This window comes from Panicum virgatum, chromosome 2K, assembly GCF_016808335.1.
Source record: "Panicum virgatum strain AP13 chromosome 2K, P.virgatum_v5, whole genome shotgun sequence".
Classification (NCBI taxonomy): Eukaryota; Viridiplantae; Streptophyta; class Magnoliopsida; order Poales; family Poaceae; genus Panicum; species Panicum virgatum.
This window is the reverse complement of record NC_053137.1, coordinates 45,840,022-45,854,819: the sequence shown is the minus strand read 5'-3', so window position 1 is coordinate 45,854,819 and position 14,798 is coordinate 45,840,022. Positions and strand designations below refer to the sequence as shown.

At 42.8% G+C, this 14,798-nt stretch overlaps 1 protein-coding gene across 1 annotated transcript; it reads right to left on the bottom strand.

Annotated features, from left to right (window-relative positions):
• Positions 1-3: 3 nt before the first annotated feature.
• Positions 4-7,219, bottom strand: LOC120695726 (glutamate receptor 2.9-like). Its single transcript, XM_039978940.1, has 4 exons — positions 6,788-7,219; positions 2,908-4,196; positions 1,492-2,199; positions 4-749 (listed from the first exon to the last, which is right to left on the bottom strand). The coding sequence occupies exons 1-4, from the start codon at positions 7,146-7,148 to the stop codon at positions 207-209; spliced, it is 2,901 nt and encodes a 966-aa protein (XP_039834874.1). The 5' UTR covers positions 7,149-7,219; the 3' UTR covers positions 4-206.
• Positions 7,220-14,798: the final 7,579 nt, after the last annotated feature.

The following is a 14,798-nucleotide window of genomic DNA, read 5'->3' as shown; positions in this document are numbered from 1 at the left end:
CTCTTTCCAAAGATTTTGCTATGCTGAAATTTATAGTTAACTTGTCGTAAAAACAATTGGCACTACAGGTTGAGACACATGTATTAATGATGAAACTAAAAGCAGACTACATCTGTACATCAAATGAGTCAATTATACTGAATAGTATGCGATGACCAGAGTTATTGGTGCTTCGCAGCGGCAAGAGATAAAAGAATGCTACTCCACTACCTCTCAGAATGCATGTACGCAAATGATGGTGGACCAAGATCCTGATTCGAAACTTCCCTACCAGGGGTTTCTTCTCCTGCTGGGCTTCCCGTATCAGTGTCTGAATCAAAATTCTCGATGATGTGATTAGACATGCTCCATGGGCTCTCAACTGCCAGATCGACATTAGCAATTCTGGTCTCTTCTTTATCTGGAGTATTGGAGCTATCCTCATGCTCGCGAAAAATCTTGGAGAGAATGACAAGCGATCCACGCCATGAACCCTGACTGCAGGCACTAATCAAATGAGTCCGATTATTATAAAGGGTTATGCCAACATGCAGAACAAGAGCCAGCAATGAAGATGCCCCTGTGATCATGAACAGGCCAATGAAGCTGTGCAATGTAAGGCTGCTTGAGGTTTGGGAGTCATCTTTGTCCGGGCACACTGTATCAACATATAAAAACTCTTTCTCCAGTTCCGCCATTCTGCCTTTGGATGCCAATTCCAGTATTCCCCGTGAAATTTCAGGTGTGAGTGGAGAACCTCGAGGGAATGCCTGCAGAATAGAACAGAAACAGAAAAACGTAAAACATGTCAATTAATTAGAGCACAAGTGCTACAAAACACCAGGGTAATTTATTAATCATTTGCTGAAGCCCTACTGTGTGACAGTGAGCCAGTTATATTGACCATTTGCGCAAACCACGCATGATGAAGGGGGAATATTATGTTGATCATAATTTTCACATCGCAATCACAATGGTTAAAAATCCAACTACAAACATAATGAATATTGCACAAAATTACGAGCTAACTGCACGACAATCTCCATAAGTGGCCGAGTTTTTTAAGTTGGTTCGCCAAGCAAATCACAACCATCCCCATTATGTGGAAGGGACCCCTCCTTTATCTGGGCTTGGGAGGCGCTATGTTGAAACAACATAGGCACTTACGCAGAGTTATTAATTTCGTAAACTGAACTTATTTGTGTTATTTAATACTTCTAAAAGCATTAAATCTTTTGTGCCTAAGCTGTGAACCAATAATATGGAGACACCTTTCCATACACATGATCTTGAGTTTTTTTCAGTCCACCAGAAGACGAATCTAACCATGCTTCTCATCCTTGGGCATTTTTACATCATAACGATACAGGAATCTAAAGACCAAATAATTGATCACAGCACCAAATTTACAAAATAATTATATAGTAACATAGCAGGGTTCTGCAACAAAGTAGATGCAAATGTTGATTAATTGTATAGCTGTACTGGAAAAAAACTATAGAAATCACTTACATAACCAAATCCATCGAATTTGTAAGTTGGCCCAACCATAGTGTAGTTGTGGCAATACTTGTTAAGGAACAATTTGAGGTATGGTATTTCATCAACAATGACAGCAACTTTTCCAGTTGATAAGGCATCATTGTACTCCTCGGGAGAGTTGAATGGGATCATTTTTGATTCATTAATTTTCAACCGTTTCAAAAGCCCAGGCAAGAAAGAATCACTGAGGTAGCCAACATAATCCCCTCGCCTGATAACTTCATCTAAATTGGTGACTGTTGGCTGAAGCTGTTCTACCGTGAGAATTGAGCTTAAGCTTGCAGTATAACTCTGCTGCAATATTAGCACCACAAAAAACCAAACCACTAATGCAATTCTTGATAAGTTGTTCACAATCTTCTCCCTATGAGCAAATACAAGGGTTGAGAAAGAGAAATAGAAGATAGATCCAATTTGATTGGCTGGTGGTCCTCTGAATTCCTGATTTGTTCTGTGCTCTATAAACCAAACTATAAAACCTGTGAAGACAAAGAAGGCTCCAGTTCCTAACCATAGATCAGCTGACAAAGGCTTTAGAAATGTCCATGCAGTCTTCTGTCTCTTATCCCTAACAGGAACTAGCATGCGTACCCCTGACTCAGTATAAGGAAGAGTGAAGTCCACATATAAAGAACGGTTGGCCAGAATTGTCACATCACCTACTACTGCATCAAATTCCTGCCAGCAATTCACATAAAACTGGTTGAGAAACTTTATAGTAGAGGCTACGAATGTTTACAACATATTTCTACAAGTTGAACAAACTACTAGGAATAATAGTTACACAAAAGAATTTGACTGACTTAACCTCTTAAAGGAGGTAACAATTCTTTTTCAGAATTGAATAAAGGAGGAATTCTGTTATTTTGATGACAGGAGTCTGTAAACAAGTTACTAAAGTTGATTTGATTAATAATAGAGATACTGCCTTCTAGTTGGAATATATTCAGATAAATCACCACTGCATTCCTAAAAATAAAATATCCATGTAGAAAACTTACAAATCAGATAATTGCACAAAAGCAGGAATATGACCCAGTGCAAAACAAACATAAGTGCCAACGAACACTGATCTTTTGTGTGGATTATGCATATTCATAGTACAGAAATATAGAATGAAAAGGTACATAGACATTAATTAAGCTTATAATCTTACATGTTTGCATGACTGATGATCGATAAAAAAAATAATCACATACAACCAGTTTTATGTACTCAAGAAGAGCATAATGACAGCATTTTGTAGATAAGTCTAGATCAGTTCTAATAAACTAATAGAGTAATAGATTGTTTCATTGGCTAGTTTGGACACCAAGTTTAACTCCTTACTCCTTTAGTTTGATCATGACAAATAGCAAAATGGAACAAAGCCAAGTCCAAACATACATTAAGATAAACTTTGTAGATAAGTGAATCATAGGTTCCATTGCTTTCTCCTTTGCCATCTCCAAACTCCTCATAGTGAAAGGGTACTTCGTAGGGTAATGCATCAATAACTTCCTCAAATACACGAGCACAGAAACCTGTGGCTTTTCCATTTTCAAATTGAATAAAATTGCTAAACCCAGGTTTAAAAGGTACTCCTATTTTGAGTTTTTTATTTGCAGGCAATAGCCATCCTCTAGGTGCCTTGTCACTGCCACCTGGCCATACAATGGTGTAAAGATCAGCTTTCTTGTTTAGATTTCTGGATATGTTGAATCCTGGAGTCCAAAACCCAACTACTCTTTTGTCCTGACCAACTACATTTATTATCTTGTAAGTTGTCGATACCAATTTCCAGTCCTGAATGTGGAATTTCCCAGTCATGCCATAGAAACTAGTTTTCAAGAATGCATCGTGCAGTTTCTCGGCAGCCTTGGAAGTATTAATTTTGTCAAAGTCAGAGGATCCATTATTTGTTTCAGACGGCATAAAGTCTGAATTCACATATCCGGCCTTCTCTGCAGCTAACGCTAATGCCCATACAGTATCATATGCATACAGACCAGAAAGTATAGGCCCATTCAGTTTTGTGCCTGGATTTTCCCTTTTGTATTTCTCCTGCCATCTCTGTTTAAAATCTTGAAGTCTCTCGGTGTCTTCAACATAAGGTTCAACCCCAAGAACACCATTCATCACATCAAGTGCAGGAGAACCAACTACATCAAAAATATCCGTCAAACCATATGCCACAATCCATACATAGCCCTGGCCCATCATCCCCTCATCCTTGGCAAGCTGGAAAAACTTAAGGGCTAACTGGTATGACATGCGCACAACAAATACACTGGTCCAATTGCCTTTTAAACTAGAGATAGCACCCTTTATCTCATCATCTCCAGCCGAAGGATGGATCCTGCACCTGTGCGAAACACGAGTACCAACTTGTCCCAGGGCATCAACAAGATCAGGGATGAATCTAGTGTTGGAATCATCATTCTCAATAACAGGTACGACTTCCCTCCAGTTGAATTTCTGGACAAGCGAGGCGATAGCTTTTGCTTGAGAAGAATCATTCCATGCTGTCCGGATGAAGTATGGGGTCTGACTAGACGACCGGGATGGGCTATTTGCAGAGAACGAAATGATTGGGACCGATGCCTTGTTCCCAAGCTCTGCAAGGAATTTGGCCTGAGTTGATGTCTGTGGCCCCACAATTGCTTGCACACCAACATTTCTTAGTAGATCAACACCTGCAGTGTTTACCAAATATATGTAAGTAAACAGTACTGAAAAGTTCAGTGGCGCTCATTCATTCTACCTTCACAGGGACAAAATTTGGTTTCAATCCAGCAGCAGATCCAGGAATTCTGAGACTAGGCAGCAAAAGTGGAACTTCAGATACAACGAAATACCATGTGGGTTCTTGTTTTGGGGGCAGAAAAACATGGTTCAAAGCACACAACTTCGGTCTTATCCTAACTGAAAGCAGGGACGAACAGGGACCCTATGTATTGGCCATTGTAGGTATCAGGCGTCCACGGATCCATTGGAAAGCTATAACTTTCATACTACACTCGTGACATCTTCGCTACACGGATGGATTTGGCATTGCAAGGTTTCGGTGATTCATTTATCGCTAGTATATATAGAAACACCCAACCGGGGACACGGGGTACCTTCTCCTTACGCAGCGGAGCGGAGCTTGGTGACGCGGCAACCAGGGGGGAAGGAACCGGCGAGGAAGGCAGCGGTCGGTTGGGCGCCAACGGCGCAGGAGACTGCGGCAGTGCACAGTGCAGCCGCCGGAGGACGCGGTCCGCCGCTCCACGCGGGGTTCAGGAATCCGGGCGGGCATCCGGCAGGGAGGAATGGGAACGGAACGGACAAGGCGAGAGAAGCCACGGAACGGACAAGGCGAGAGAAGCCGTGGTGCGATGCTGGTGGAATGTTGCTGCGATATGGGCTCAAATTTGCTGGGCCGTCGCGTCGGGCCGAGCTGCTGCTCCGTTTGGGGCTTCCCGCCTTGGGCTCGCACCACAAGATTTTTTATTTTCTTTCCTATTCTTCGAAAGTGTCATTAGGATATTTTCACTTGGAAAGTTTCAATAGAGTGTCGTGTTAGCGTTTTTATAACGTGGAAAAGAATCAATAAAGAGAATTGTGAAATGAGTTTCACGGGTGATGAAATTATGTATACATTGTTACCGTGCTACCAAGATAGTTGGGGTTTTTTTACATGTGAATGTATCAGGTGCAAACTAACATTTCCATGAAAACTATGGAAACTTCAATCTGATTTATTGGATCAACATCCAAGGGGTATGAGGGATTGAATAATTTTACATATAGACTGGGAAACAATACATTGTTTGAAACTGAACTATGAATTAAATGTTTTTTTACTTATATCACATTTTGGAAACTCAACATGAAATGCCCTCATTGAAAATGGCCTTGGGAGTTAGGAATGGCCGATGTTTATGCAAGCAAAAGCTCATAAATTTATGGAGATATATATAGAACAGCCCTATAAGTTTGATGCTTGCATAATCCATATATCATTTGAGTCTCCAAAAAATTTTCTATGATCTTTTACAATTTTCTCAAATAGTCATAGCTGTTTTAGCTTAACTGAGGCATTCCCTATATTTATTTTCCAGTGGTCCACGTTTTTTCTGTTGGTGGTTTTTTAATGCTATCTTATATTTTCTTGAGAAAATATCTGAATTAGACAAGAAAAACTTCAGACAACTAATAAGATATTGTGAAGAATAACAATATAATTATCCTTGGCTATTTAAGAAAACACTTGAAAAATCTTTTGATGTCATATACTGTCGAGCGTAAATAATGTCCCGTTTAGATCACCTAAGACTACTAAACTTTTAGGTGACTAAACATTAGGTGAAACAATTTGAAATACATAAATGGATGAAACTAAACTTTTAGCCCGAATTAGATTTGGGTTCTATGGATTAATGGACTAAACTTTAGTTGGGATGAAACTAAACTTTAGTCTAAAATTTAGTCCACCTATTTGGATCACCTAATGAACTAAATTTTAAACTTTAGGCCTAAAGTTTAGTCCATGGATGCCAACAGAGTCCAATGGACGCATTCGCCGCCAAAGACTACATATAACCCTGCTGCCATATCCATGTAAGCTCGTGACTTGTCCAATAAAACCTAGTTTTAAGCACTTGGTTCAGTGTGCTGTATGGCGAGAGCACTGAACACGTGCAGGTGTGTGTGGAGCACTTGGTTGCTCAAGATCGCAGCGAAGTAACTAATAATGAAGGTCTCTCTCTCTCTCTCTCTATATATATATATATATATATTTTTCTCTCTCTCTCTCTCTCTCTCTCTCTCTCTCTCTCTCTCTCTCTCTATATATATATATATATATATATATATATATATATATATATATATATATATATATATATATATATACTTGCTCCGGATAAGGCTCAAGCTTGCTCTGCTCGCTTTACTACCCGAACCGAGCTCGGATGGCCATGGGTTGAAGAAGCAGAACAGGGATTCCAGCTCTCTGATACTAGCTAGCACACCGTCACTGTGCCGAAATAGAGATCCATGCGGTTTAGAGGGTTCGTACTTCATAGTATATATCGGAGCAAAAAGAAAAAGAAAAACTCTCGATCTGTGAACCGCTCGCATTGCGCCAACAAACACATGCAAGTTCGGTACGCACGAGCTTACTAAAATCGTCAAATGTCAAAGCGTGGAGAGGTTGGCACAAGGGACGAAATGAGTATGTTAACAACAAGATGTGTGTGCGATGATCGCGCAAGCGATCGAGCTAGCTCGCCGGACTTACCTGCCGACGCGGCGTCGACGGCGCTGGGGCTGGTGTCCCTGAGATGCAGCCTGACCCTCGTGCGGTAGCTCGCGCGCGCCGCGTCGCCGTAGAAGTCCTCGAGCGCCAGCTCCATGCACGCCCAGGTGACGTTCCCCAGCCATGTCGTCCGGTCCAGGATCACCCCGACGTCCACCGCCCGCCCGCCGGTCTCCCCCGCCGCCTGCCCCTCGCCCCGCTCGGCCCCGCCGGCGAGGCAGAGGACGAGGACGGCGAGGAGGAGACGAGACGGGGGGAGTGCCGCGGCCCGACCGGACGACGACGAGCGGGCGCCCGCTACCAGTGGCAGTACCAGCTGGTGACGAGCCGCCCCAGCTTTCATGGGGGGGCCCTTGCTCGATTCACTGACGATGGCTAAAGCCTAAAGGAGAAAGCAGCACCGTACCAGTAGACAGCTAGGCGACTAGTATAGCTGCCCTCTCTGGGGCACGGTGCCTGCCGTTTTGCGTGAGCGGCACGACGGCGTTCTGGCAAGCAGGTACACGCGCCTGTCAGGGCGATGACTTGCGGTGCCACAACCGGCCGCGCGCCGCGCCGAGGGCGGTCGCCGTCGCCGCCCGCGAGCGCTGAACCGCGTGGCCGTGGCGAAGACATGCATTGCCGCGAAATTCTACAGCCATACAGCGACGGGCTGCCCGTGCCGTGGGAGGCTACCCAATCTATTCTGTCGTCGACGCATGAATGAATAGTATACACATTACAAGTTCGTCGTTTCGTGTCGGCACGGCGTGACCGTCCGGCCTGACGGCCGGGGCGAGAAAGAAAACTTCAACCCGGCCGTGGCCGTGGCGACGCGGGAGCCGCGTGTAGGTAGCTCCTCGACAGGCGGACATGGTGAGCCGTGAGCGGGCAGAGGAGGCGACTGGCGAGGAACCAGCAGACACTGTGGACGTGGCGCGGTCAAAGTCGTTGAGCGATCGAGCTTCGTCGTCCGGCCGGTGGTGGTCCTCGCCAAGGAACACCGGGACTGGTGGGGGGGGGGGGGGGGGGGACCACCGGCGGCCGTCGACCCGTCGTTGTTGCTTCACGTGTCGGCACAGAATTAGGCAACTAGCGGCGCCAAGCTGGAATCTTCAATATTCTGGAGCGAGAGCGACCATGAGAGATCGATCGATCCCCTTCCCTGCGAATTAAAACGGCAGGTAACATGCATGTGGAGGAAAGTTAGTTACTAGTACAAGCCCAAGCCCGAACGAACTCGACGGCGACGCCGGTCGTTTACCCGGCGGGATTAGGCATGATATGGGAGTTTTCTAGCGAACGAGTAGTCACAATAATCCTGGACTAAACGTGCAGTCTATTCTACCGATGGTGATTCTTCTTGGAGGAGAATGAGGAATTTGTGGACGAGTGCAGTGAGGAATTGGTTGATTTTCTTTCTTCTTACCCCTTCTCCAGTCAGTCCAGCTATCGAGGCAGTGACTTCAGCTTTGACTTGTAGGGCATGGGCGACAGTCAGTATCCTGCTAGTATTTTAAAAGGTTGTTATTTTATCCCATGTACAGTGTAAAGAAAATGGCCCCTAATCCATTATTTGTGATTTATTATTGTGGATAACAACATAACTATTGGGACTAATATTTTTGTCAAGATGCATCTTTGAAAGAGTTTGTTAGGTTCCAAGGATGTAATGGAAGCCATTCAAATGATCAAGTATAAAAGACTCACGAAGAAATGAAGCAAAACAAGTACAGAGCACTGAGTGAAGCAAATGACATATCAATTCGGTTGGTCACAGAAGTAGCATGCACCGAATCAATCGGTGATCAAGAGCAGCAAAAGATGAAGCCACTGGTTTGACCGATTGATTCGATCAGCCTAAACAAAGGAGCACCGAATTAGTCAGTGATGCTGTTAAAAGAAGCAACGGCTCTGGAATGACAAACTCATTCGGTCATGTCCAAAGTGACTCATTCGGTCATGTCCAATGGAGAGCTGATCGAATCAATCGGCCCGTGCAAAATGAACTAACCGATTTAGTCGGTTAGTGCAGTTTTCAGGTGAGTAGGGTTGGAGCAACGGCTAGTTTATTTGGTGTACGGCTATTTATACCCTATTGCCCGGCCATTTGAAGTGTGTTAGAGCTTGGAGAAGTTGTAGGCTTGCATTCCAGATTCACACAAGTGCTCTAGCCACCAAAGTGCTCAAGAGAAGATTTAAGTAATTAGTATAAGGCTTAGTTTTTATTAGTGCTAGTTTAGGTCTTTTAATGCATTGCTTTAGGAATTAACCTAGAGTTAGACTAGGTTTAATTCGCATACCTCCTTTTGTATTGGGTGCTTGCGCGCACAAAGAGTTGTAAATCCGGGGCTTGTAAGTCTTGCGAGACCCTACATCCAAGTTTGTGGAGAGGCCGCCGGTACTTGTGAGAGGGAGGAGAGGCCCTTGGTGTTTTTTCAAAGCTCTACCTAGTGAAGACAACGCGGACCATCCGGGAGAGGCAAAGCAGGGACCCAATTGCTCGTGGGGAAGGTCCGTCGGTTATCCATGGAGTTACTCCGTGGGGAAGTTTATGCCCTTTTGTGGGCATTTCTTTGAGAGGGGCTCCAACAATGAGGACTAGTGGAAAGTGTTGCTTATCGATACCTTGGTAAAAATCACTGTGTCACCATGCCGAGAGTTTGCATTCTCTACCTCACTTGCTTCTGCATTTACTTTGGGCCTACATTCCGCTTTTACCTTTCCTATATATATTACCTTGTGTAATTTTATAGGATTGGAACCTATATCAACATCCAAGGGGGCATGGGGGATTTGGTAATTTTACAATCTGGACCCGCCTTTGGATTGGCTAATCACACTTTTGCAAATCACCCCTCCCCTTAGATGTTGATCTAATGACCCAGATTTAAGTTTCCATTGTTTACACAGAGAGGTTGGTTTGCACCTGATATGTTCCCTAATAGTATAGTGCACAAAAAGATTTAATATCATGAACATTTAGTTGTATAGGACAAACAATAGAAATTGAATATCAAAAACAAATTATGTGTGCATGAGCAAATTGTTATATACAGTGAAATAAATATTTTGATTAGAAATAAATGATTGTATATAGCAAACAAAAGTAGTTGAGTATCGATAACAAACAATTCTACATGAAAAACAAATATGTCTGCGTCGTAAACAAATTAGAAATAAAATAAGAAAAAGAAAAGGAATATACCAAGGAAAATAAAATAAAATAAGAAGAAGAAAAATAAAAAAGCTAATTACAAACTGGATAGCGACGGGTTTTCTTTTTCTTTCTCCTTTTCTCTTTGTTTCTTTTTCAAATTTCGTAATTTTGCTATACGTATCCATATTCCTTCCTTAAACATGATTGGTTGGCTCTCCACAATCCATGCAGGCTTGAGCTGCAAGCGTCTGCCCTGAGATTGTTTTGGTGACAAGCAAGAAAAAAATTTGTAGCGCCCGGCCGTGCAAAAGAGCTAGGTTCATACCATCAAGCTAGGGACTAAAGTCTTGGAGCTCCAATATGCTACTCTGTTCGCTGCATTCATCCAACAGAGTTTTTCTCTCACAACAAACCAACACCAGGCAGCAGCTACCAGCCAGGCAGCAGTACTTTTCTCTCACAATAAATCAGCACCAGCCATCAACCACAGCACAGTGAACAGAGAAGCTTTAAAGTCCACTAGACCCATCTAGCACAATCATTGCAGCTCATCAATCTCCTTCCATGGATTGCCATTCAATATTTTCTTATACTTAGTTCAACAATCTGTGAACCTAATATTAGCATTTCTAATAGGATAATTCAAAATTGCACGGGGTTGGATATTCATTTATGGGACACAGATTGGGTGCGGTTGCTATAGAGACTGCAACTTTAGCAGTCGCAGAATCTGGAGCGTCCCAAACTAATCGAAGGGCTGCTACAGACGGGGAAAGCACTAGTACTTCTTGGAGGGAAAAAAGGGCGTGACGGCGCTGACTGGAGGGAAAGCGCCAGCAATTGGCGCCATTTTATTCTTTGCCGTGGGCAGGGAGGCGACCGTGCGAGCGGCCGGCGCGCCATGGAACCTCCTCTCCCGCATGCTTCTTCATCTGTTGCCGGAGTTGAGCAGCCATTCCGCGCCCCTGTCCAATCTCTTGCAGCTGAGGCTGGTGGCTCCATAGATGATGCCCAGCAGCTGCTCAAGGAAGCGCAACCACCCCGCACCCCTGTGCAATCGCTTGCATCTGAGGCTGGTGGCTCTATGGATGACGCACAACAGCTGCTTGAGGAATTGCCAACAAGGTTTGTGCTCTACATTACTAATTTCTGTGTAGGAAGTACTACCGTAAATGAGCAAAATGGTTGATTGCATTACCTATTACCCACGATTGCAGAGTTGCTGCAACTTTTTTTTGGATTCCACGACTTGGTATGACATTTAGTAGTTTGGATGAAGCCTGGGAGTTCTGGGTGACATATGGTGGTCGGATGGGTTTTGATGTTCGAAAGTCTTACACAAACACGAGTAATCTTGATGGATTGGTGACATCAAGTAGGTTTGTTTGTTCAAATCAGGGTTCTCATGCTGGAGATAAAAGGTTTTGTGTTGTTAAGCGTAATCGAGCTCATACAAGAACATGCTGCGTAGTTCGCATGGGCATTACTTTGGAAAGAGAAAATAAGATATACAAAGTGCATGATTTATTTGTTGAGCATAACCGCATTCTTCAAACTGCACAAACTAGTCATCTGATGCCATCACAGAGAAACATTTCTAAGCATCAAGCTATTGATATTGAACACTGGCTGATGATTCTGGTATTGCACCTAAAGCAGCTCATGAGTTTCTTGGTCGATATGTTGGTGGATCAGCTAACCTCAGGTACACCCATCGTGATCATAAGAATTATCTGCGCACTAAACGCCAAAGAGAGATGTTGTATGGTGAGGCTGGAAGTTTGCTAAAATATTTTCAAGATAAAGTTGTAGAGAATCCCTCTTTTCAGTATGCAATACAAATGGATTGTGAAGAAAAGATAGCCAATATATTTTGGGTTGATTCAAAGATGATTGTGGACTATGCTCATTTTGGTGATGTCATCACATTCGACACTACTTTTGGAACCAACAAAGAATATAGACCATTTGGTATGTTTGTTGGTTTCAACCAGTTTAGGGAGACTGTGGTTTTTGGTGCAGCTTTGATGTATGATGAGACACTTGAGTCATTCAAGTGGTTGTTCAATGCATTTTTGTCAACACATAATCAAAAGCAACCTCAAACAATTTACACTGATCAGGATATTGCTATGGGAAAGGCAGTGGCTGAGGTCTTCAATAGTGCATGGCATGGTTTGTGTACTTGGCCATTGGCATATATCACAAAATGCAGTAAAACACTTGAGTTCTCAGAATGAAGAAGAGTCTGAGGACGAGGAAGAGTCAAGTATCTTATCAGATTTCAGTTCTTGCATATATCAATACGAAGAAAAGGCAGATTTTGAAGAAGCATTTGATGCTATGAGACTAAAAGTTAGTAAATCAACTTGGCTAGACAGCATTTACATGTTGAAACATAAGTAGGCTGAGTGCTACATGATAGATGTTTTTTCAATTGGAATGCGAAGTACACAACTAAGCGAGAGTATGAATAATGCACTGAAAGGCCACTTGAAATCAGATCTTGACATCATTAGGTTTCTAAAGCGTGTGGAGCATGTTGTTCAAGACAAAAGAGAGAAGGAGGTACAATCTGAATTCGAATCTAGAAAGAAACAACCAAGGATTGAGATGATGGCACCTATGTTACTACAAGCAAGCATGATTTATACACCTGCAATATTTGAAGTCTTCCAAGGTGAATATGAAAAGCACCTGGCAGCCTACATAGTTAGTTCAAATGGAACTAATGAGTTTGTCATTGCAATCGGAGCTCTTGGAGGGAAATTGACAATTGAAGAAGAGTGCAGGGTTATTGTCAACCCAGCTCATCAGATTGTCTCATGTAGTTGTCGACTCTTTGAGAGGATTGACATATTATGTAGGCATGCACTAAAAGATCTTGATTTGATGAACATTAAGCTACTTCCTGAAAGATATATTATGAAACGATGGACTCGAGATGCAAGGTCAGGGCTTGTCCAAGATATGCATGGGAAGGATATAGTGGAAAATCCAAAATTAGATGTTGCACTACGTTACAAAATCTTTGCAAAATGTTCATTTCATTGGCTTCACGAGCTGCTGATTTCGAAGACTGCTACTTGCTTGTGGAAGATGCACTTCATAGTGTGAGTAAGCAGGTGAATGAAAAAATCAAAGGAACTCCTACCATGGATACTGAAAAGTCTAGTGTTCAAGAAACATTCAGCTTGCCTGAACAATATGCGCATGCTGCTGGTCTAAAGAAGAAAGAAAGCAAAAGGGTGGATCAAAAAGAATGAAAAATTGGGTTGAAAAACTTACCAAGAAAAAGAAGAAAAAGTCAAAACAAGAAGAAAAAGAGCAAGCATGCACAATATGAAGAATGTGAAAGTCCTGTACCGGAATCACAAGAATATGAATCAATTCGTAGTTTTACCCAAGTTTTAATGGTATGCTGACAGTTCTCTTTTCTCATAAAAATAGAATGCCAATATTTAATCTGACCGTGCTATTTTTTTCTCTATGTTTCTCTCTTTATATTCTTTTTTTTTCAGAGTTCAAATGTTGCTCAAGATGTCAATAACCCTCACTCCTTGGAAGGGATAGATGGCTGGTATTTTTAGTAGCACTTTAATGTAAGTGTAGGTCAACTATACATGTTCAATTGTCTTGACAAGTCATGATCTCTAATTTTTTTTGTTAGCAGGTTGTGTACTGAAGCCATGGCTGCTAGTGGATGATGCAAGTTTTAGAGAGTTCTCATATGCAAAAGGATCCCAATTTAGCATATGCTCTTTTGTGTTAAGCATATGCTCTTTTGTGAATGTAAACCTGGGTGATGCAAGCTTTTGTATATGAATAGAAATAGAGAATCTTGGTATATACAAGAGAATCTCAGCTTAGTATATGTTCTTTTGGAAATGTAAATTGCAGAGCATTAAACTCTCAGTTTCCAGTGAAAGGCATGCCTTCTCTTCTCTATTTTGGTGTTGTTTTGGCTTACTGACTAACAACAAAAGGTGGGATGAAAGGTGGAAAAGAATGGATGTGATCCTAGCCATAGAAAGCTGCTACAATGGTTCAGATGCAATGACTGCTTATCTTCCAGTAGCAGTAACAACTGCACTGGATCCAGGTCCTCATTTATGACTTTGCTTCCCCCACCTCACATAGATTTTACCATGCCTGATACACACTTCAGTATTTTCTTTAGAGCATCTCCAACAGTTGTCTATGTATTCTTTCCAAAATTTGTTGTTTGCTAACTCTCTAAATAGATATGGGAAGGCAAAACAGACTCCATCTCCAATAATTTCCTATTTTTATTCCCTAAAAATCAGAAATTGTAGCCCAACGTGAATTCCGCGGAAAAAAAAACTGTCGTCGCACGCTGCAATCCTGCCGCCCGCCGCCCCCTTCTGGCTAGCATATGATTGGCGCCTCTCAGCCGCTCTGCCGCCACGACCTGCCGCCGCCCCTCCCTGACCAGCCCTCTGATCGGTGCGATCACCTGCCGCCGCCGCCCTTGCTGCGCGAGCATCTGCTGCCATCCCTCCCTGATCGGCGCGAACTTTGCTTAAAAACAACTGATCGACGCGAGCATCGGAATGGTTAAAGTCCACTGTTCTGCGCTCCTCTCCTCGCATCCCACGGGAAAAACGGGATGCGTCGCGTTACCGGGAGCTCTGGCAATTTTGCAAATAAGTACACCTATTTTTTCAAAATTATAGATAAACCCATTCCACACGGAGTGCACAGTACCCACATTCGTAAATTTTTCACACAGACCCTCAAACTAATGTTTATTTCCACATAAAGAAGAGAAAATCTGATAACACTGTTGTGTTTGCAAAAAACCCCCCAGGTACTTTTTCGTTTATGCCCTTC

Bases quoted from the DNA above. Each gene is read 5' to 3' on its own strand.
- LOC120695726 (XM_039978940.1), bottom strand. From the start codon at position 7,148: ATGAAAGCTGGGGCGGCTCGTCACCAGCTGGTACTGCCACTGGTAGCG. The intron at 2,200-2,907 runs GTATGTTTGGAC...AATTGCTGGCAG, and splicing joins TCTACAAAGTTTATCTTAAT to GAATTTGATGCAGTAGTAGG. The intron at 750-1,491 runs GTAAGTGATTTC...TCTATTCTGCAG, and splicing joins AATTCGATGGATTTGGTTAT to GCATTCCCTCGAGGTTCTCC.